Source organism: Zootoca vivipara, chromosome 1 (assembly GCF_965207765.1).
Source record: "Zootoca vivipara chromosome 1, rZooViv2.hap1.1, whole genome shotgun sequence".
Taxonomy (NCBI): Eukaryota; Metazoa; Chordata; class Lepidosauria; order Squamata; family Lacertidae; genus Zootoca; species Zootoca vivipara.
In genome coordinates, this window is record NC_142582.1 from 23,277,722 (window position 1) to 23,300,657 (window position 22,936).

The 22,936-nt window shown below is 38.7% G+C and overlaps 1 protein-coding gene across 4 annotated transcripts in view; it reads right to left on the reverse strand.

Moving 5' to 3' along the window:
- Positions 1 to 86: 86 nt before the first annotated feature.
- NCKAP1 (NCK associated protein 1) overlaps positions 87 to 22,936 on the reverse strand; it is a 48,240-nt gene continuing 25,390 nt past the window's right edge. For 2 of the 4 annotated variants that reach the window (XM_035133580.3, XM_035133589.3), the window contains exons 9-31: positions 22,729 to 22,885; positions 22,173 to 22,229; positions 20,860 to 20,956; positions 20,625 to 20,731; positions 18,707 to 18,839; positions 17,346 to 17,427; positions 16,635 to 16,693; positions 14,989 to 15,134; positions 14,060 to 14,192; positions 13,304 to 13,423; positions 12,688 to 12,827; positions 12,008 to 12,139; positions 10,253 to 10,471; positions 9,628 to 9,758; positions 9,127 to 9,224; positions 7,443 to 7,536; positions 6,534 to 6,616; positions 5,564 to 5,644; positions 4,737 to 4,830; positions 3,167 to 3,283; positions 1,852 to 1,961; positions 1,321 to 1,410; positions 87 to 1,033 (exon numbers count right to left, since the gene is read on the reverse strand). In XM_035133580.3, the coding sequence (XP_034989471.2) occupies positions 917 to 1,033; positions 1,321 to 1,410; positions 1,852 to 1,961; positions 3,167 to 3,283; positions 4,737 to 4,830; positions 5,564 to 5,644; positions 6,534 to 6,616; positions 7,443 to 7,536; positions 9,127 to 9,224; positions 9,628 to 9,758; positions 10,253 to 10,471; positions 12,008 to 12,139; positions 12,688 to 12,827; positions 13,304 to 13,423; positions 14,060 to 14,192; positions 14,989 to 15,134; positions 16,635 to 16,693; positions 17,346 to 17,427; positions 18,707 to 18,839; positions 20,625 to 20,731; positions 20,860 to 20,956; positions 22,173 to 22,229; positions 22,729 to 22,885 (2,597 nt within the window). In that variant the 3' untranslated portion in view covers positions 87 to 916. Of the gene's footprint in view, positions 1,034 to 1,320; positions 1,411 to 1,851; positions 1,962 to 3,166; positions 3,284 to 4,736; positions 4,849 to 5,563; positions 5,645 to 6,533; positions 6,617 to 7,442; positions 7,537 to 9,126; positions 9,225 to 9,627; positions 9,759 to 10,252; positions 10,472 to 12,007; positions 12,140 to 12,687; positions 12,828 to 13,303; positions 13,424 to 14,059; positions 14,193 to 14,988; positions 15,135 to 16,634; positions 16,694 to 17,345; positions 17,428 to 18,706; positions 18,840 to 20,624; positions 20,732 to 20,859; positions 20,957 to 22,172; positions 22,230 to 22,728; positions 22,886 to 22,936 lie in introns of all 4 variants that reach the window. The other 2 variants (XM_035133562.3, XM_035133571.3) reach the window with 1 other exon arrangement.

Genomic DNA, 22,936 nt, shown 5'->3' on the forward strand with positions numbered 1-22,936 from the left:
TGAGTCAATGCACGTTGCTCGATGCTTAGAACAATGAATTTTCAATAGTCAACTGAGCAAAAAACCCAAGGAAAGCCACCAGCACGTAATACAGTGTAGTGTTTATTGTATGTAATGGAAGGTACACTTGAATTTCAAAAATTTAAAACATATAAAAAGTGGTTAAAGGGCTAACATTTTATCAACATTTGATAAATGCATTAAGAACGTTTATTATACAGCAGGGTACAATGTAGTGTTAATGCCAACGGGGCACCATGGAAATTAGTCTTTAAAAAATTCCACTATGTAAGCTTTATACAAACAAAACCACTTGCTGCTGTTTAAGATTGTATGGAGAAGACTGCTGTCTAAGCAGTCTTACAACAATTTTTAATATTAGATAGCATCGGTCATTAATTTGGGTGAGTGTTTCAAAAAGAAAAAAAAGTAGAAATGTTGTCATTCACAGAAATGCACATCCAAGTCTTGTTTCTGATAAGAACAATAGGTACAGGTTGTAACTCTCCCTATATGAAATAATTTACACACAGATGAAAGCTAGGAACACTAAAATAATCACTAAATAGAGTTCTTCCTGGAAATAAACAAGCCATTATGATTCCTGCATGATTGGATATGAAAAAAACAAACCCATAGTTGAAATAGTATTTCTCTTTTTAAACATAATTATGATTATTCTAAAATAAAAAGGAAAACAAATCAGCAAAATGTGCAACCTATAATCAGCCAAGCTTATATTGTAGTACAACCATATTAAGAAACCACTGGTCAGAAATACAACTGCATTGGGAAAAAGTTTATAATCCACAAAACTCTTTGCCAGGCCATAAAATAAAACAGCTCCACAGTTTACACAAGTAAAACTGAGGCAACATAGATGCGTGCTTAGGTTGTCTCCAGTTAAAGCAGATATTCAGGCAGACGATGTGACACTTTGTTTGTACACAGCATGGTATGCATTTCGGAGCAAGACATACGGAAAGCAAGACTCCAGAAGATCCATGGTCAGGAATGGAGACTCCTGGACAATCTAAAGTGAGAGGAGAGATCACATCAGAAACCTGGCAAGGAGTGGAAATCCTGATGCTGCTAAAATGACAAGCTACCAGCAAGGAGCGGGGGAGAAGAAGGAAATGCACACAGGCTCAAAAGAGTAGGGTTCAAAAGCGTTGCATGGTTTTTGTTTTTTAAAGTAATTGTTCTGCTATGCTGCCCAACAGTATTTTGACCATTTGTTGAATTCCACACAGCGTGCTTGTCAAAGCCTCTTTTACCTAGGATAAAACTTTTGGAACGATCACCGGAATGAGAGCTTACCATGTCTAGCAGTAGGTAAACAGATTCTCTGTTCCTTGTAGTGGTTTTGTCTGTCTCCTGACCGATTTTCAGTAGACTAGAGGATGCAAGCTAAAAAAATTCACAAATAACAAGTAAGATTTCTACTAATCTAAAGCCACTTTACAAATCATTTTAATTTCACGACACATGCAATTTCAGATATAAGATTTAACATGACATCATTTGTAATGTTAGATAATGCAATGGGGTTATGGATGTGGAGCATTCCACAACAATGAAATGAACAGGACAGACCAATTGTATAGCTCAATTTGTGTACTGGAATCCCTGATCAGACCAGTTATTCTGCAAGACAAAGTTCACACATGCTTACAATATTGACTCAAATCCTTTACAGTCATTGTTGCAATCACTACCATATAGAAAAAGCCACTTTTGGCCTGAAATCAAAAGTTAAGGTTGTAAATGTTAATCGCAGTACAGCTGAAAGCCTTGGTGGAAATGAATGATTTCTGGAGCAGGTCAGCCCAAAATAAAAATTGTACATACGGCCAAGAATTCTTTGAGACGGTCTTCAATGCTTCCCTTGTGAATGGTAAATAAAGCTGCAGCAATCTGGTTGATTGCTTTGGCCAGGCAATGGATATTGTTGCAGTGACCTAAACAAAAACACATTTGTGATATTACTTTAGCTTCACTCACACTCTGAACTTTTTAGCTGAATGGAATGTGTCGTTTGAATAGCAGCAGAGTTAAGCAAGGGATTAACTTTCAAATATGCTATAATATGGATAATCTTCATTTAACAAGGAGGAAGTAAAGATCTTTAAGAACCTTTTGCATGGAGTAAAAGACATTACACACAGGTCCTGCTATCTGCACACTCAATACCCAAAAATTCACTAATCCACACTTGAAAGAATTACGCCCAAACCTCACTATATGCTCCACAGATTCACTTATCCAAACAGCCAACTTTCTTACTTCCTTTTTGTGTGTGTTGGTTGGTGGCAGCCATTTTTAGGCAGAAACCACAGAAAGAGGGAGGGAGGGAGGTCAGATGACTCAGATAGCAGGAAAAATGAAACAAAGCAGGGACAGGAGAGATTGGGCAAATCATTTCCCCCACTTTGCCTCTCTTTTGCTGATTGGCTGCAGCCATTTCAAGAAACAACCATGGAGAGAGGGAGCAAACAGAGGGGACAAATCTCACATTAGAAATGTTTCCATAGGAAACAATGGGAATCGTGGAATCATTATACAAACGATTGCATAACAAACAATTTCCAGGGAACTCATAAAAGCAGGACTACATTTATTCCAAAATCTGTTTCAAAGACTGAATTCTGGTTTTCTTCTTAATTTATCAGTTCCAAAGTTCTGTTCTGAAGACCTGAATCCTGCTAGGTGCAAACAGAACGGTGTGTGTATTCAAGTAAAGACGGGGCAACATGGTAACTAGCACAGGAATATGAGGATTATGAATGCTTCTAATACAAATATCTAGTATGAAAACTAGTTTCAATATGACTTCCAAATAGTACTCAGCATTGTTCCTGTGCCCCCAAAAGCCTCCAGTCGAGTTTTAACATTTCCTAATCAATAGGACATTTATGTGCAACGGGTAGAACACATTCTTGGTAAGGATCCCTAGAACCAAAGTATGACTTGAGGTGAGAGATTTTTATTTCCTCTTTCAAAGCAACCATTGTGAGATATAAAATTGATGTACTATTCAACACCCAAAAGGGCCAAACACCAGTATCATAAAATGAAAGCAAATAAATATTCCAGATGAACATTTAATATAATTTACCCCCTCCCCCCTAGAACAAATTTTCACACCGGTTTGTCTGAAAATTACCTTCAATGGCAGGACTGTATTGAGACATCACATTACTGGCCAAAGTTGGTAAGGAGACAGCCACAAAGACCATCAGAAGGCAGGCAATTTTATATTCTTCCTCTGGACTAATGTTTTCTGAAAATAAATACAAATTTAGGAGATCCATTATAACTGGGTGGGTTCAAAACTCCGAAACTAATACTTCATTCACAGCATTGGTAATGTTTCTGAGCCAAATTCTGTGTTATTTGGCTAACAAAGACCAGTACTTTAGAGTAGCTGGGGAAACCCAGCCAGATGGACGGGGTAGAAATAAATTATTATTATTATTATTATTATTATTATTATTATTATTATTATTATTACAATTCCACCACGTGTGGCATAACCAATACTCTTCCGCAACAGCTATCCCCCAACACAGGGAAGGAAAATGTAACTTAAGAAAAATTGGGTGCATTTCTTAATTCCTAGAAGAAAATTTATCTAACAGCTATTCAAAGATTTTATAGCTCAATCAAAAGTACCCTAAGGACAAAGTGCAATTGCAAGAGGTTTCTTTCCTCTTAACTCCAGTGGTGAGCAAAGTTATTTCAGGCTTCCTTTTGAAAGATGCTCAGAATGTCTACACATGGGAAACAGCTCAGCATGGCCACCAATTGAGAGCTGTTCATAAATGAGTGCTGCTCCTCTAAAGTAGAGTTTCTATACCAGTATTTCACATTCCTGGGCCAACTTAAATAAAATATTGTTGGGGGGGGAGGTAAGCCCCACCCCACATAACTGATCACATGACATGGCACATGAATACCACTGGGATGGCAATTCCCATAAATGGGGGGGGGCTGGCCCCCTCAAATATTTTTTTTGGGGGGCCAAAGGGACCTCGGCCCCTAGGGGCATGTGAGAGAGCCAGCCATAAAAAGTCACTCATCAATAACAGAAGCATTTGCAGCCATTTCAATGTAGTAATATCACTATCAAGCCTGAGAAATACTAAGAAAATATAACTAGAGATCAGAGCTGCAACATTCTGTCAAATACAAATTTAATTGTCATATATTTAAGCTGACAAAACCCTCAGTTTTGGCATCTTGGTTAAATTACTTACTTATCAAACCTTTATTAGGCATTTTATAAATAAAACCATAAAAGAGAAAATAACATATAAGAGACTTGAAATATATATTAAAAAGGCAGCAGTTGGCTACATAGATTGATATTTTGTGTGTGTGTGTGTGTGTGTGTGTGTGTGTGTGTGTGTGTGTGTAGAAACTGTGGTTTTCCTTGTTAACCTGCTCCTTGGAGGACTGCTACCAAAAACTCGGCTATCCCCGCTGTTACCCTTTGGTTAACGTCAGATAGGCAGAATCCCACACTTTCACCTTGCTGGGGATCCAGACCGCCCAAAAGAGGGGATTATGTGAAGTGATCCAAGTGTTCTGGAGAAAACATGCATATTTGGTACTCAATGTGCGCAAGTATAGTTTCTTTGATATCCTTCAGGCCTCTCCATTTAGAACGATATCATGGCTTAGCATTACATGCAAACACAGCCAATATCCAAAAACGTTATACAGCAACATACCTGATTTTTGAGAAGAAAGTGCTACAACCAGCGCAGGATCTATCTCACAAGGCAGTCCCGCAGCTGATGAGAGCTCATATACATTCATTGCAACCTGAGAGACAGAAAGGTACTGCAGAGTGAAAAAAGCCAGAATAATTTTGTGGAATTTGTCAGAGCAGACATTGTAAAATCTGTTCAGTATTCACATTAAATTACACAGGAGAATGGAACCCTGGAAGAACAGAAGCACCTTTGGTGGCAGCAATACACCTAGTCTATAGTGAAAAGCTCCATTAGCACCACTTCTGCTAGCTGGCTGTTATCTCTCTCATACGCCCCTCTGCCAAAAACTTGTATACTCTCCGAAACCATATTCAACAGCAACTTTTAAAGATTCCAACAAGCTCCCAAACTGCACAAACAGAAAACTTTGTTAAGCCAAAGCATATAATGCATTAAAATTAATGCTGCCATACCGTGTCTGCCAAGACTAGGTTCTGAGGCCTAAAGTGCAAAAAGGGTTTCATAATCCATTAGGAGAATGGATGCGGATCAACTCAAAAACTAAATTGTTAGAAACACTTTTTGAATTACTCCCTCTGAAATGCTGTGTCCTTTTTATTTTATGACTTGCTCTTAGTATAAACCAGTGACTCCCAGCAGTTTGCAAAACAGAAATACTGGAACCATAACTAACCACAGAAGTACGAAGCTGAATTAATTTCATTTTAATGAGGTTTACAAAAATATATACAAGTGCTACATTCCTGCTTTTGGCATAATATACATTTTTAGAAAACTAAACCCATTAAAAAAACAAACCCATTATTCTCACAAGCTATTACCTTCATATCCGTCTCTCTTGGAATGTGATCCTTAAAGTCTTCAATTGAACTTACAAGGAAAGGAATGTGATATGATAAGACCTAAGACAAAGAAGCATGCAACAAAATTGTTACTTTTGGCTACTGTATCTCCTAAGGTGGCATGTTATGACTTTGTTGCATTTATTCTACCCTCTCCCCTCAGTTTATGCATTAAGAGTCCTGGAAGCACCATGCCAGAATATTGCAGCAGGAGTAGAAAACACTGGCTAACCAAAGTTTTGAATACTGTATTGCTTTGGGTCTAAAACAGTCGTACATCAATTTCCTTTATTTAAAAGAAAAAGAAAAAGTGAAATGGTAAAGGTTTGATTCTTTCCGCATATGTATGCAACATACTTAATTTAAGATTTGATTATTCGTATTTAGTGTTGCAATCCTTTCACCACAGCATAAGCAAGCTGTGTTTTATTCAATCAATTGATCATTTATTGTATTTTACTAAAAGCCATTACAAATACATTTACAAAACCAGCAAATCCAATAAAACCTAATTAAGAAAGATCCAGAAGCAAGCAACCATTTACAATAAATTAAATTAATGAATCCCCTGTACAATCTACAGCATTGCCTTTTATGTGGCTAGCACGAATACTTTTAGCAGCTTTTGCAAATAAAGCTGTTTTATATGGGACAAGTGGGTTGCAGTCAGATAATAGGCAACGTATTTTCACTTTGGGGTTCTGTATCTGTAGCGCTGCCAACATCTGTTCCAAAAATCGCTTTCTGGGGTTTTGATAGATCTGAGAATGGAGTATGTAATGGGGACGATCTTCTACTTCACCTACCCCACAGGTACAGAATCTTAAATGCCCTGGAATGTGCTAGTATTTAGTGATTTAATCACTTTTTACTTTTACTTATCTATTCTTAGGCTTGCTTGTGCTTAAACGTTTAACACAAAAGTTATAATGCCAAATGCAGTACTTACATCTCTAAGAGCTTCTTGTGCCAATGACCGGAAAGATAAGATAACACCGATAATGGTCATCCTCTTCAAAACACTATCAACAGCTGGGGAAAAAAAAGAAAATGCCAGGAACAAGAATGCTTTCTCCCTGCCTCTCCCTGTTTGATGTCTGTGGGAGATTGAGGCCATGCATAGTCGCCTCTCCACCAGTTTCAGTCTCTCTCTCTCTCTCTCTCTCTCTGTGTGTCTCTACATGAGTCACAGCATCACCCAGTCATGGCATCTGCCACAGACAGACTAATATAAACAGCAAATCAAAGTGACCACTCTAGACGAAACGCAACTAATCAGGAACTTTTTTTGGCACATTACTCATCATATGGGGGGGAGCATCATTAAGTACCAAGGGCACACCAGACTCACAATAATGTTTCTCACGTGGCACCAAAAGGCAATTTTAATTCCTTTACAAAAGTGCTCCAACAGCTATTGAATAATTTGTTCATCCACCAATTCACTTCTTGCTGGCTGAGCATTATGAGAATCTGGGAGAACGTGGCGACCAGCAGAAAGGAGCTCCTCAGTAGGCAAAGTATCAGTTTTAAAACATTTAGGTTATCTTTCCAAAATTAAAAGGTTTTCTGAGGCAGCCTGCACATTATAAGGCATGAATAGATGAAAAAGGCTACTAATGTGGCTACCGACATATATATATGCATACACGAGTGGGGATGTATACGTCACATGCATCTGTATGTTTGTGTCATGTATGTACATTACAGCCTTAAAATGGAGACGTTCATACAAAAGACAGCATGCACTTTTGGGGGCAGTAGCAGATGCTCCCCCACCAATTCCAGTGCTTCAAGCTATATGCAGATTCCCAGTTAGGAGCATAAGCTAAAACGACACTACTTGCTAGTTACTTACACGACAATCTTTTGAAGAGTGCTGCCATCTGATCTGGTTTATCAAAACTGGTCCTCATTTGCGTTAGCACTTCAACGTTCTCTACCACAAGTTTCTAAGACGAAGCAAGATCTCAGGTCAGGCATAGATCTGAGTATAGTAACAAGCGGGTGCTTTAGGACATTTCAGCGTGGCAAGCAGGAAGCAGAGCTCATGAAATCCAGATGTTCCCATTATCTGACTAGTTATAGTAGGTAAGGCCCAGCTTATGCACCAAACAAAAAGCATAGAGTGTGATAATAAAGGCTCTCTTCTGTTCCACAAAGCACTTATTGCTCCAGTTGTCTCATTAAACTTGAGCAGGGCTGCTGTAGAATAATGGGGCTGCTACAGTTTGAATGTCTTTTGCACAATGTGCAATGAAAACAACATTGGGGGTGAGACACATTTTGCATATGATTTGCCATTCTTTGTTCCGTTTTAGGATTTCCCTTCCGTATGTTTTCATGTGGATGATTATCTCTCACAAGATAAAGAAGGGGCACACACTTTCTGTGACTGGTCTAGACCAATCTCCTAATGTCTCAACTCTATGATTAAAACCTTCTCTCCCTCCACCCCCCAATGAGTTTACACTTATTCACTGTAAACTAAGGACAGACAACTGAAAGCCCCAGAGCTCAATGCAGCACTTAGGGGTTTTTCCAAACTGGCCCATCCCAAAGGGATTTCTCTTCCTCCAGTCGAGTTTGGGCACAGACTTTGTGCCTCCAACCTGCTCGCTGACATTTGATTTGTTGTACGCTGGAGTTAGCAGCTGAGAAGCATAAAGGCAAATGTCACCAGGGAGAAGAGCCACAGAATCCTTTGCCTTGCAGGGGAGCAAGCTAATGGAAGGAGCCAATGCTGTGAATTCTTCAGCTTTTACTCAGCAGTTTATCATCCTTGCAAAGTGGTGGTGAGGCACCTTTTCCCCTTTCAAGAGCTGCAAGCTGGTGAAGGGTGGGCTACCCCTTCTTTCTCTACCCCCCCCATTCTACTACCCTCTTCTCTGTATCTCACCCTTTTTGTCCAACAGCTCATGGAGCATGGACAGCTTGCTGTGGCTGAACACCTGAATTAATCACTTGCCAAGTGCATTCCTCTCCCTACTCACTCCATTTGTTTTGGCTTCTTCCCCTATCCTTCCCCCAACTCCCTATCCTTTTCGCTGGACTCCCCTACCCACATAAAATTAGGCCAAGGAGCACATGTTTACTATCCCTGCTGACCTAAGCTAGAGACCCTTCCCCATTTCCTGATGCTTTCTGTTAGTAGAAGCTAAACCATAAGCTAATTCAGAGACCCCCAAACCAAGGTAATTTCTTCTGGAGAAGCAGCATACAGGAACACAAGTAAATAAAATGCATATGAGCAGATCCAAAGATCTCCCCCACTATTTCTGTGTAGAGTGTTTATATATTGCTTAAAATGTCACTCCAACCAATGGCATATCATGACAAAAGACTTTTGTGTGTGAGGAGAATTGAAACGCCTGTTTGTAGTATGTCAATGAGTGTTCCTCATTCAAAGGAAAAGGGTCAAAACTCTGATGCTTGGACTAGTCTAAAGTAGTTCTTTGGATTCAGGCCATGTATTCTTGCTATAAAGCAACTTCTGCTTTTAATTATAAAAGCAATGACCAAAGAGAAGCAATGGAAGTTACCTTGAGTTCAGCAACCTGTGAGGAAATGTGCCACATAAGGCTTTCACTCAAGAACTTCATGCCATATGGACCAAGGAGTTCTGACAGGGCTCTCATTTCTGAGGAAGAAAAAGCATTTATTCTGCTGCAAACCAATTATATTGTCTTAATTTAATGAACACACTATATTTTATTAATTCATTCTATAAGGGCATTCACACATTTTAAATTTCCAGCATCCTATTTCAAATGCTCAGGATGCAACAACTGTAATATAGCTATGTATTGCAGTACAGTATGAATATTAAATAGGTGAAAATAAAAATGAAAACCCTCCGTCTTAACTAGCTTAGCCTGTACCACCAGAGGTCAAGAGGCCTGATAAGAGCCTTAGTTCTCCCTAGATATTAGTGAGGGTCAGAAGCATCAAGGGGGACTTGTAGTGCTGCTTACTGTCTCCAAAGTTTGGTATAAAAACGAGACTTGGCTTTTCCACCCATCCTGAGCCTTGGGAAAACTCACCTGATATGTCTGAATATTCTTCTGCATTAAATGTCAGTTCGTTTTCAGTAGGCAAGTTCACAAATGCTTTCATCGCTGGGAAATAGGCTATGTGGCCATTACTGACTTGCCTGAGCAAGGTTTCCAGATACCTTCATGAAAGAAACAATGATCTATTTTCACAGTAGACTACAAACATTCCTGACCATTAATTTCATTTACCACCTTAACTTTGATGAAAGCTGCATTGACACTGAATTTGTCACAGAGAGATGATCTTGAAAGTCCACGTAAAGCCACATCAACACACATGTATTAAGAACTGCAGAGTCCTCAATGATGTTTCCCTTGAATAGTCAGCAACTTCAGTTTAAATAAAAGTGTAGTTTGCTTTTAGTATGCAATAGAAAGCTAAACGCTATTACTTATTGGCATCTATTGTTCAAGTGGCATGCAATTCAGTTTTTCTTCTACATTATCTCAATTACAAGTTACATAGGGAAGCGGGGCACAGCTCAGATTAAAAGCTGCAATTTGCCTCACTTTCACATTGGCACTCTCCTCCTCCCAGATTTTCTTCTTCTTCACATGAAAACTTTTATCTCACAAAGCAAAAGGGGTACAGAATGAAATATCAGATTCTTACCAATTTGTGTATAGACTGGTAATGGTTGGCTCCCCATGACTATCTAAGTGCTGGGTTTGTTGAAGGAGGACGTTATTAAACACTCTTGTGATGTCAATCTGTACATAATTTTCTATTGATTGGAGTACTGTCATATAGGCTCTCACACTTGTTAACAGCTCAGAAGGTTTTGCGATCTCTTGTGTTGCTTGATTATACATAGTCATACCAACAATTGACCTTTGAAAAGAAATTAAGTTATTAGCATGCTACTGAAGTGAACCATGAGCGCTATGTCCTGCCTAATATCAAGGTGAGCCATCACTCTTCAGACCTGGCATGTAGTGTTAACTGACCATTTGGGATAAATTTGCACCAAAAGGCACCTGTACTTTTCTGACATTATCTGTTGTCTACTCTGACTTTGCTGAATATTGCCAACATAGAGTGAAAGCACACTGCAGCTGGGTGTTAGAAAGCTGCAAACTGGAGCTGAAGAAAGCTACTCCCCACAGCCATAGTACAGAAAGATGTATGGAGGGAAATTCAGAAATCCTATATTGAACTACTGCTATCTATTTGACCCTTGTATAAAAGTCAGATTTGCTGTTTAAAAATTGTACAAATTTAGTCCTAAGAGTTACAGCTATGAGAAATTTTAAAATTCTTGTTTCCTATCTGTTCCTCTTCTTCCTTGAGATGCAAGTCTACTATTTGCTTATTAAATCAGATAATGGCAATGCCAATATACTAAAAGCTCCCACATACTAGCAGGATATGAATCTTTCATCTTCCACTCACCAACTTTGCATGTACATAATTTGATTCATGCATGCACATAAAATAGGATTGATTCCTTAAATTTTGGGGATTTTGAAACTAGCAGGTAGAAACTGTTATGTATGGGCAACCACTAGGCTGGCTGGAAGTTGGAGCAAAAGAAAAAGAAGGGTAATGTCAGCTCAAGATTAATTATTTGGTTATATTGGACGAGAATAAATTTTTTAAAATGAATGCTTTTATTAAGCTCTAGCAAATAAGACTCAATGCTGAAAGAACATTGCTAGTTATTTTTACAAGCTTGCCCCTAACACAAGCATGCTTTCAGAGATTTGTATCAGAAACTGTCACATAACAAAAATAAAAATGGCACGGCAGCAACCAACCCACCCACACTGAGAAATAGTCACTGATATAAATAGTAAAAATATGTTTATATGGCTTACTAAACTAACCATATTTTTAATGGCAGAATGGTCTGTTTTTGGGGAATCCAGCACTGAAGACTCTTTAGTTCACAATTGCTTTTTAAAGACTTGAATCGCACAAAGCTACCTTTGCAGTATGGAATCTGCTCCCACACCATTTGAGCAACATCACAAGCCCTAGGCCATAACATGGTAGTCCCTCATATGATCTTGACACTGTGGGAGGAGGAACACTAAAAAAGCATCTGCCATGGTACAAAGGAAGTGCCAGAATAAACCTTTTGTTGTGTGTTTGATAACTATCAGACAACACACAGAGACTGTGGAGTTTGATATTAGTACAATATATAACTTTGCCCAGACATTCATTTTAAGTTTGCAGCTGCAATGGGGAGCTCTGGGTGACTTCATGGAAGTTTTTAACTGACTTTAGGGATACACTGTTCCACCACCTCTACCAGTGGGGGAATTTTTTGTTAATGGGATTATATGATGAAAAGCAGGTTAAAGTATTCTTAAAAGTACTCAAGACAACTAAGTATCAAATGTGCAAGTTGGTACCACTTACTTGGTAAAACGGATTTCCAGGTGTGATGTTAAGTATTCCCTTGGGGTAAAGGTGTGTTCCCACACAATCATGTTTGGAACGTAATTGATTGAGAAGCAGAGCTCAGAAAGTGCCGTGTGCAGTTTGTCTAGACTGCAAAAGACAAAACAAAAAATATGCACACAAACATGTAAGCCACAAAAGCAAAGTCATTACTATTACAGCCCCCTTCCACCTCAACCCAAAAAACATTAAAGATGGGTAAGGATATATAATACCTCACCCATTATTTTTTTAGGACGCTGAATGGGAATGCAGAAAAAGATTACTGTTCATAAAGATAAGTTTGTTTTGCAGGATCATGACATATTTTTTATATAAACACATAGGATGGCATCCAATTGGTGTTTCTCTACTGATAGAAGGTACCACTCCGTGAAATTGGGAGGGATATATTTTCCAGGAATTCCCAGTCTGCAGCAGATGATTCGGAGGAAGCCATTGATGGAAACCTCCTCTCTTATTGTTCCACTGCCTGATGCCTTCTTGTCAGCAGATGACATCAACTGGATACGACCCACAAGAGCACTTTTTTTAAAAAAAAAAAATCTACAAAATGCCAGTGAATGGGTTCAAGACATACGGTTAGACTGCCTGTTAAGCAACATTCAAAAGAGAAGATAAGGATGAAAAAGACTCACTTGGTCACAACCAGCCTGTTTTTTCTCATGCTTTCTACTCCTGGTTTTTCTCTTTCTGGTTCTCCTTTCTTACCCGTCTGTTTTTTTGACTTTTTATTCACTGCTTGACTGATGGTTTTGGCACAATGCTTTGGCAGCAACTTTAAAAAAAATGCAGTTAGTTTCAAAATAGAGCTGCAGTTCACAAAACCCAACCACCATTCAATAGATCAAACTTCGCATTTCGATTTTAAACTGCTCATTTTGTTTCCAGTATACTGAATACTTGCAAACTACTCGATACCAATTCAAGTGATTTCAATGTAGTTACTATTCTTTCTAGTTAAACTTAAGAACAGAAGAAGAACAGCCTTCTATTACAAATATTATGAACATAACTTTTATTAGAACCTTATGAAAAACATTATCATATACTGACTGTATTAAGAACAAAGGAGATGGCACATTTATGTGATGGCCCTACACCAAGGGGCTTGCAATCTAAAAATAAACCCAAGGAAAATAGAAAAGGGGAGGGAAATGGAAGCAGGAACCAAACAAAGAATGTGCATTATTTCAGTGACTCAGACAGAAGCACTGCCACAGCAGGGTAACGGGACTAAAATTAAATTCTTACCTGGTCACTTAGAGTACATTGCTCAGTGCAAATATCTGTGATAAGGTTACGAGCCTGCTTAGCCATTTCATCCAGGAACATGTTACAAAGGGAAAGGCTACGGTCCCCAATGTGATGTCTCTATCAAGATAAAAACAGAAACCTTGTTTTTCCAGTGTTGCCATAGTGCTTAAAAACATTTTTAAAAAATCATTATCAGTGAAACATGCTTGCATTACGGTAAGTTCATTTAAACAATGAACCAATGGAACAGCAATAAATCAAGTCTCACAACCAGAAGTTATCTAAATCTATTTGCTGAAGATCCAAAAAGCTTGCTTTAAAAAAACACAAATGTATCCAAAGCTGCTCTAGTAGAGCTGTGCTGGCACCACAGTACTTCCGTTTCTTCTCCTCCCCCTGTGCCCCCCTTTTTCTGGAGGGTCCTTCTGGAGCTGATTTTGAAGGTGCACAGGGGGCTGCAGGGGAAAGATGAGGAGGGAAAATTTCACTTCTGTATCTGCACATCCCTTGCACTAGCAGAACGGGAGCACTGCATACTGTTCATTATGTATACAACTTGTGTATTCTTAAAATGTCCACTTAATCAAATGTGCCTCCCTAAAAAACCAGAGTTAAGAAACAAGTTTTTGTAGCTGTAAATTTCAACTTACTTGCCACACTTCTCTATCCCATGTCCCCAATTTACTTATGTTTCTCTACCTTACTCTCTTCTTGTGAAAACCAATATCAAAGAGAAGATTATGGGTTCTTTACCTCTTCTGGGCACAGCTCGTGGGTGCAGCTCATAAAGTGAGTGCAAAGCAGTGGGAATGCAATGGAGTATCTGGACTGAGAGGGCAGTTCCAAACACTGCTGAAACATCTTCTCAAAAGCACGGCTATAGAAACTGTTCAGAAACACAAGTTAAGTTTTCATTCCACTGAGACAAAATAATTACTAATAATAATAATAACAACAACAACAATAATAATAAACCATTTAACAGATGCAACTAAGCACATGAAAAATGTCAAATGCCAGCAATTTTCTCCCATGTCCACAAGATCATTGAACGAGCAATTACAGTACATGCACTTGTAACAGATCCTAATAATAAAAGAGTTGCACTCATGGCCCTTTACATTACTAAGGGAACTGAAAGCAGGGGGAAAGAATGTATTATTAAATCCTCCCCCTACATGTACTGTAGCATAGCAAAATCAATGCCTTGATGGGGGGCGGTGAAATTAATGGGGGGTGCAAAGCATTGGATTATGCTACCCCCGTTACACTTAGGGGTAGTATAAGCTGCTTCTAAAATTTTCAAAAGGATTAGTAAAACCCAGCATAGGTTAGGGTTACTCACTTTCACCCTCTACAGCATGTAGAACTTACTAACCAGGCAATCCTAAACACATCTACTCAGAAGTCCCAATTGAGTTCATAAAGCTTACTGCCACTGCATTTTAAACATTCATGGCACTTCATAATTTGCACCTTCTCTTCACAGAAATCCTAGAGATACCGGTAGGTATTTGTAATTTTCCTTTGTACAAAATATGTTATCTTGCTGCTGCTGCAGAAGGAGACCCGAGAAATTCAAGACAGTTTCCAGCTGACTGCACACTGGCTCTTCCCCAAGAGCAAAACAAAACAAAAATCACAACCACGAGAAAGCTTTAGAATGAACTTTAAAAACATACCAAAATATAGAAAGATCAGATGTTTCCACCAACATCTCCACCAAGGAATCTACCATTTTTGTGTGGAAAATGATTGTGTTCATCATCTTTCCAAGTTCTCTGTGGTCTGCGAGGCCAAGTGAAGCCTTAGATACACTAGTATAGGCCTGTGGGCACATAAAAAAGTTAACAATTCACATTATCCAGGTTCTAATTCTCATCTAAAAATCTGCCTTCATTTGAATCCAAGCATTAGTTGTTGTTTTTTAATGAGCAAAATCTACACACACACACACACACACACACACACACACACACACAGCAATGTAGCTTGCTTGGGGCAAGTCAAATTTAAAATACAACCCACTAAGCTGCCTTACTCCTCCATATCTACTTTTGGAACATGCTGAGGGTTTGCTCGTTCTTGAAACTGGGACTTTAAAAAATGTACAGATCCACAAAAGAGGTTATATGAGGATTCACTAAGCAAGCCTTATTTTTCAGTTGCTTTACTTATAATTAAGAGTCAAATTCATATTTATAGACAAAACCTGCTTATAATATTTGTTGAAGAAAAGATAAATATTTTCATAGTGCACCCTACTAGGATCAAAACAATATCAGGGCATAGTAATGACATACTATTTTGCTACTGCTGCAGATGTTACTTGAAAAGGGCTGGTTGTTCAAAAATCCCTTTTAGTTTGTAGCCAAAGATTTACCAATTTCAAAAAAACAGAGCTTTAAGCATATACCGTATTGTCTTATTTTTGGAAGGTGGGTTTTTTGGGTTTGTTTTTTTAAAACCTAAATCCAGCATTGCATAAAAAGGAATGCATGTTCTTCCAACTCTGTTTTCCTTTACAACTTCTTTGAACAACTGAGGAAAACCAGGCCTTTTACATTATCTCCAAAACAACTTCTAAGAAAAATGACTGGCTTAGTGTCTGACAATGTGACCTTTCTACAAAGGTTCTCTTTGAGTATGTGTAATAAAGTGTTGAAGAACAGGACATAACCTTCTCAACTCTGATTTGGCCGTACAGCTTTGTTATTACAGACTTCTCTTCTATCCTTATCACTCTATTTCACGCTTCCTGAAACTGTTTGATGTAATTCTGTGCTCCTGCTTTGAACAATGGGGGTGTGTATGAAAACGTCTGCTGAAACGTCCTATGAAAGAGTTTTCAATTCAGATTAAATTTGTACATTGACATATGCTACTTCATGTACATTGATATATGCTACTTCATGTATTTCATGTGCCATTCTACTTTAAAAAGTAAAAGCAGCACAGGTTTTTTGAAAATTTTATCTCCTTTTCACAATGCCTGCCTTTTGCATCATTCATATTATGGGCAGTAGCAAAAGCAGTGGTAGTCTACTACTGAATTTACTCAAAACTAGTCAGCTTACATATTTTTCTCCACCACAATCTTGGCTTTATCCTCCTTTTAGCTGTTTTGTTTGTTTGTTTATGAAAAATACCCTGGTCATACTGTGAACCTTTCCATTCCTGAATGCCAGTTCGGGAAATACATGAATTTCAAAATGTGAACTCAAATATTTAAATCAATTATTTTAAATCACTTTGATTTAAAACTGATTTACTCTTTAACACAGGTAAAGCAATATTGCTTTGGAGAGTGCACAGAAGTAATTCTTACCTGTAATCTAAACCAATCGAGCCTCATTCCTCTGAAGTCAAATACCTCCCCATCTTCAACTGCATCATGTGGAAAAATAAAATATGAAAAAATCATTTGGACAAATGTTTCACCCACTTAATACACATATTTAAAGTCAACAAAAAATGGAGGGGTGGGGAGAGTTGGCGTGTGTATCTTATTTACAGAGCAGTCTTATGCGTATTTACTCAGAAGAAAGACCCACACTTTTTAGTATAATTTACTTCCTAGGTAAGCATGTGTAGGATTACGGTCTCAAAAGTATAAACGCCTTACAGTCCAGTCCAATCTGAACTTAATGGGATTAACTCCAATCCAAGTATATATAGGATTGCAACCTTAGTTTTTCACAAGCCAATGGATAGCAAATGTAGGGTTTCCAAAGGTCATCATCAGAAGGCAGCAATTCATAAGACGTGCATGCTCCTCTCATGAACATGGCAGTGTCCTCTAGATGCAGAAATGCACAGAGGATCTGAATGTTACGTATCTATCTGCAATATGTACAGGAATTAGTACTCTCTAAGTTGGACTGTAAGTTCCACCTTCCCTGCTATTTCCCATGCTGTTGGGAGGTGCTGGGAGTCAGCCCAACAAAATCTGCAGGACCTCATGTTACCCACTATACTATTTCCAATTCTGCTATGGCAGACATAGTTTAAGTTCATGGCTTACATATACATAACTTACCTTGCTTCACACTTAAGGAGGTCATGGTGTTTACAAAAGAGGACATAATGATGGACTCATCTTCAGGGCATACCGAAAGATTCTAAAAATCAGAAACCAGGACGCTACTGTGTTATAGCAGTTATTTTGCCAGCTACACAATTATCACTGCATCACAATAAAGTGGAGAACACATCAACAGGTATGTGGCTGGCAGGAAACATCTGTGCAGCTCCATCGGGACCTCAGCCTGGTGCTAGTCTGTGTATGAGATCCCAGGTTATGGTATGAAGGCACATGAGGCCACCACTTAAGTAGGTCTGGGCCTTATCTCCCAGACAGGCTCCACAATGAAAGCAATGTGGGATATAAATATGAGGACATAAATTTAAAAAGTAGCGGGATAAATAGTGAGTAGAGCACATGTAGGACTAAGATGCACATAGTTTATGTATGAGAGAGGACTGAGTGTGAAGTACATGAGAAGAAGGGCAGCTGTATACAGAAAGCCTGCTTTCTTACCACCTCAAAATCAGCCCACAAACTTTCAGACTTCCACATGGGCAGTTAAAGTATGGAAACTGGTTTTTTAACATAGGGTTGCGAAGTGGGGTTAGTATTATTTCACGGGTGCCAATGTCACTTAATCCACCTAATGTCACTTAATCCACCAAGTCTATGATGCTTGTAATTTGTTCCTCAATATAGGGAATCAAGAATTTAGCACATTTTTAGCAGTAGTCCAAAATAATGAAAGTTATGAGCGCTGTATAATAGGAGCCTGAATATTTATTTGTGAAAGCAAGATCATTTTAAAGAGCTCCCCCGCCCATTCAGATGTAATAAACAAATGCTATAACGTACACAATTAAAGGGACTGAGAACTGCAGAGAAGAGACACTGGTTGCTGATTGACTCCATTTTATTTTCAAACAGCCTTCCCTCATTACAATGTCATCTTAACTACATGCTATTGGAAATTAACAAAAAGATTATTTCCTCCCCAATACAAGCAGCTTTATCCCTGGACAGGAGGATTACTAGCTACAGTTTAAATTTTGAACATCTACACGGATGTGTTGTGTAGTATAAAATCTGAGCTCCATCTAGAGGGCAATGGAAAAGTAAAATAGTCATTTTTCAGTAATTGATAGTAACTATGTATCTGTGATTGACTGGTGTCTGTACAAAATATGTAGGTTCTATGGAACCTGTATATCCTGTTTTAGTCTTCGGGTTGCCTAATAGAAGTTCACACCTTACAGGGCAATTTAAAGGGTATTTTAACTTCTTAGCTTTTCTTCACTCAGGATGAAAATCAACAAGTCAGTACTTAATTCAGTACTTGCAACCTTTTTTATAGCAATATCCTCACCACTTACCTGCACAAGTTCATTTAAGACAACCGCATCAAAGCCCGATAGGTACTGCACATAGTATCTTTGCATAACTGGGCCATATTTTCGTACATGTGCCCTGAGCTCTTCCATGTAGAAAATCAGCTCTGCTATGTGCCTTAGGAACGAAAGAGAAACAAAGAATATTGACTAATGTAAGCATGTGTGAAAAATGTCAAGTGGTGTGAAATTCTCTCATTTTCAGGCTATTTATTGGTCCTTAAATCATGGTTATTTGCTACTTAAGTATATCCAAATTTTCAGTGAGATAGAGAGAACACTAGCAGGGAAACTACATGTGGAAGGCCATAATTAAGTAAATAAACACATTCGCTTTATTACTGAAAAAGCTCTCTAGCTTTGCCCGAGCGAGCCCACATAATTAAAGAAAACAGCTATTAAAAGATATATTGGGGGGGGGCAAAGCGGTGGAATTAAGAAAACAAAGAGGGATGGTTTTGCTGACATCACCACTCTTGTTTTCAACCCCAGTGGGAAGCTACTTGCAGAAAATGTTAAGGGCTGGGTCACAACATGCTTTGAAGTTCAAAAGAAACACTTTAGAAAACAACCTATGGGACAAATGTTCCTATTGATCCTCTAGAACTGACAATCATTAAAAGCGCATGTGTTGTTTTGGGGAGCAGATTGCTGGGTGCTGAACAGCCACAAGAGAAGGCAACACTCCTCCAGGATCCTGGAGTACTGTCGCCAAACTGATCTTGAAGGTATTACGGTATCTTAGCAGACCAAGCTTGGACAACTATTAAAGGCCTGCCACTACTCGTTTATTTTGTTGTGATATCAGGATTTTCTACATTTTGTAAACGTAAATCAGCTAATGGTACTTTAAGCATGTGAATGCCGGTTGGGAAAAAGGCATTCAACTATTTGTTTATATATAATAGTGAAGTTTCAATACAGAAACAATTTGCAAAGACAGAAAAAGTGAATCTAGATTCAGGTAAGTATCTGAAGAAGTTTGCATGCACACGAAAGCTTATACCCAGAACAAACTTAGTTGGTCTCCAAGGTGCTACTGGACAATTTTAATTGTTTTTAGAAAAAGTGAATGTACAACTTGCTATATAGGGCTTCATATTTACACCAGGAAACTATTCCCCAATTATTGGATGTAGTTTGGGGAGTCGCAAGACTGCTGCTTTTGCTGAAACAGACTAAAAGTTATCCCTTTGGAAATGGTTACAATCTAGAGAGTTATGCAACTAACTGTTGCACACTCAGCGCAGCTTTTGTTTGTGATCTGCACACACAAACACACAGGAATGATAAGCTGCTTTTAAGACTTAGCCTGCACACACATTTCTGAAAGTAAATACCACTGAATTAAATGGGGCTTACTTTTAAGTAGATATGTATAGGATTGCACTTTTAATGTCAGTTCAAGGCAGGCCTACACTGTAGCAGCTGGTGTGTGAAGAATCAATGAAAATGTTTTGAAATCTTTTTAGGGAAGCTTCTACATAAGCTCTTTGGACTAAGGCCAATGTGGCATTTTTCACCACTACTCTGCCCAATGCATGCTGACTGCTTAAAGGAGCTGAGTATGGGGACGTGGCTAGATAGACACGAGACCTTTGCTATATGAATTCCAGCACATTATTCTGAACTAAATGGCTTTGCATTCATTACACTTACAAATGAAATTTTGTTTTCACACCCCACAGCAGTGAAGGGAAACATTATTTTAACATATCTGGAAAAACAGTGATCAACCAAGTGAAGGAAAGAACCTCCATATATCAATGCAAGCAAGACCACAATGTGCCAGAAGAAGAAGAAAAACAAGTAGTAGTACACTATACCAAAGTGCTTTGGCAACAGCGGGTTCCATATCATGCAAGAAATCTGAATTTTAAAATATATCAGATATGAAACGTACTTATCTATGAAATCATCCGCACTCTTCTTTGGCATGTTATCTGCATGTCGTAGAAGCCAAATAATTTCATCACGGGCAAACGATAATGCCATAAAGACGAAAAGTGCCTGGAAAAAACCAAACAAACATTAAAATGTTTCCCCTTGCAGACATCATGTGAATGTACAGCAAATGGAATGAACTCTGTAGATTGTGCCAGTAAATAATTTCCCTCCTATTTACTAAGCTTACTTACCTTGGGACCCAACAGTCCAGGCTGATCTGACAGGACAGTAGCTAGTTCTTTCAGTGCAGACCGTAAAAATTTGCGCCTTTCTCTGTGCATTGAACCACTGTTTTCAGAATACAAATACTGCAATTAATCACCAATATACCATACTTCACAAATCATTTCAAGTTGTGCTTAGGTCCATGGCAGTCCATTCTCAATTAAAAATGGTGTTTAGAAACATCGCTCCTTGAGATCAAGTTTTAATACATTTTTTGAGGCCATTACATTTTCATGTTACCAGTGGAAATAAAGATTTAAAGAAAACAGTTACGTAAATTCTGATTTTGACAGTTTTTTATATTGACTGGAACATTGCCTCTGACTTTTATGTAATGTATACAGCAAGCTGGCCTGAGACAAGAGGTGGGAAGCCTGTGGCTCTCCAGATTTTTCGGGACTCTAGCTCTTAGCAGCCCCAGTCAGCATGACCCACAGTCATGGATAATGGGAGTTGTAGTCCAGTAGTACCTGGATGGTCACATATTTGCTACCCGTGTACTAAATAATAATATCCAAGATCAGACCAACCATGCCTGGATAGCTCAGTTGGTTAGAAGGTGGTGCTGATAACACCAAGGTTGCAGGTTCAATCCCTGTATGGGACAACTGTATATTCCTGCACTACAGGGGGTTGGACTTGATGATCCTTGGGGTCCCTTCCAGCTCTACAACTCTATGTAAGGCAAAGGTGGGAAATGATTTTCAACCCAGGGTTGAATGGGCCAGAGGTCAAAGCAGGCAGAGTACTTAATATGAAATTTTACCATTGTACAGGAGGCTACACACAGCAACCACTGTCCTCCATCCAAGCAGCATTACCAGAGTTCAAGGACATGTTCCAGTCAGGCAAGAAGAGTGAAAAGCAGAACTGCAAGGGATGTGGCCTCTGAGGGTGGGTGTGTGACCTGGAGAGTCCAGAGGGCCAGATAGGGGTCTGGAGAGACACATTTGGCCCCTGGCCCTGAAGTTCTCCATTCCCAATGTAAGGGAACACAGAGTGGAATTCATCGTATAAAATATAGGCTTGGATTGAAAGATCCAGCTGGTGAACAGGAAGCAAAACCAGCTACAGAGAGATGGACCTTCCAAGTATGTAGGAGAAGCAGATGAGGAAAGAGAAACTGGCAACTCTCTCCCCAAAACAAGCAGGAGATTCTTCTGTTTGCCATGAGGGAGTTTTAAGCAACTATCTTTCAGCATTGCTGATACAGTTGTATAATTTGGCTAAATACTGAAACATGTAATTAGTATAAAAACATATTTTACAGTACACTTACGCATGTGATACAGCAGCTTCCTTGCACTCTCTTATGTCGTTAATACGTTTGTTATAGCTGCAAGTGTAAATAAAATGTATAAACATATTGGTGATAAAGACTTCCCATCTTTCTGCAATTGCATCAGAAAGAGCAACTTTCCTTTAACTAACCAGTTCCTGGAAAAAGACTTCCCAATGGGTCAGTTAAGGCCCTGTATTTAGATCAAATGCCATCTCAGACTTATGAATAAGTGAACGTGGAGCTAGGCTTCCATTTTTGAACAAAGTTGAAAGGCATGCAAACAAAAGCAAGGTTTAAATTTAAAGCAGCTCCAAGAATTAGGTGGAGAAAAACCCAATTCAAGCACAATGAAGAACCTGGGGTATTTTATGTGAAGGGAGAAAGTAAAAGGAGGGAGAGCATATGCAAAATGCTGCTGCTCTCAATCTCAACCCTAGATATCACTGAATTCCACAAGATTTCTCTTGTTCATCTATCTCTCATTTGCCACTATATGCATATATATAGCGAATGCAATAAAATCTAATCTATATATATATTTCAAAAACCGTACCCTCTTATGTTTACAAACAAGTCTTCTGCAGCTTTGTGAATATGGAAAACTTCATCCCGAAACAGAGCCAAGCAAGAACTGCTTTGAAGAGCAAGCTTCCAAAGGGTCAAAGCAGTTGTATCACTGTTCAGGACTCCATGGCACAAAATAAACCCAACTTTGAAAAGAGAAAGAGAAATCAGCATTATGGAGAACTCATGGTGACAAA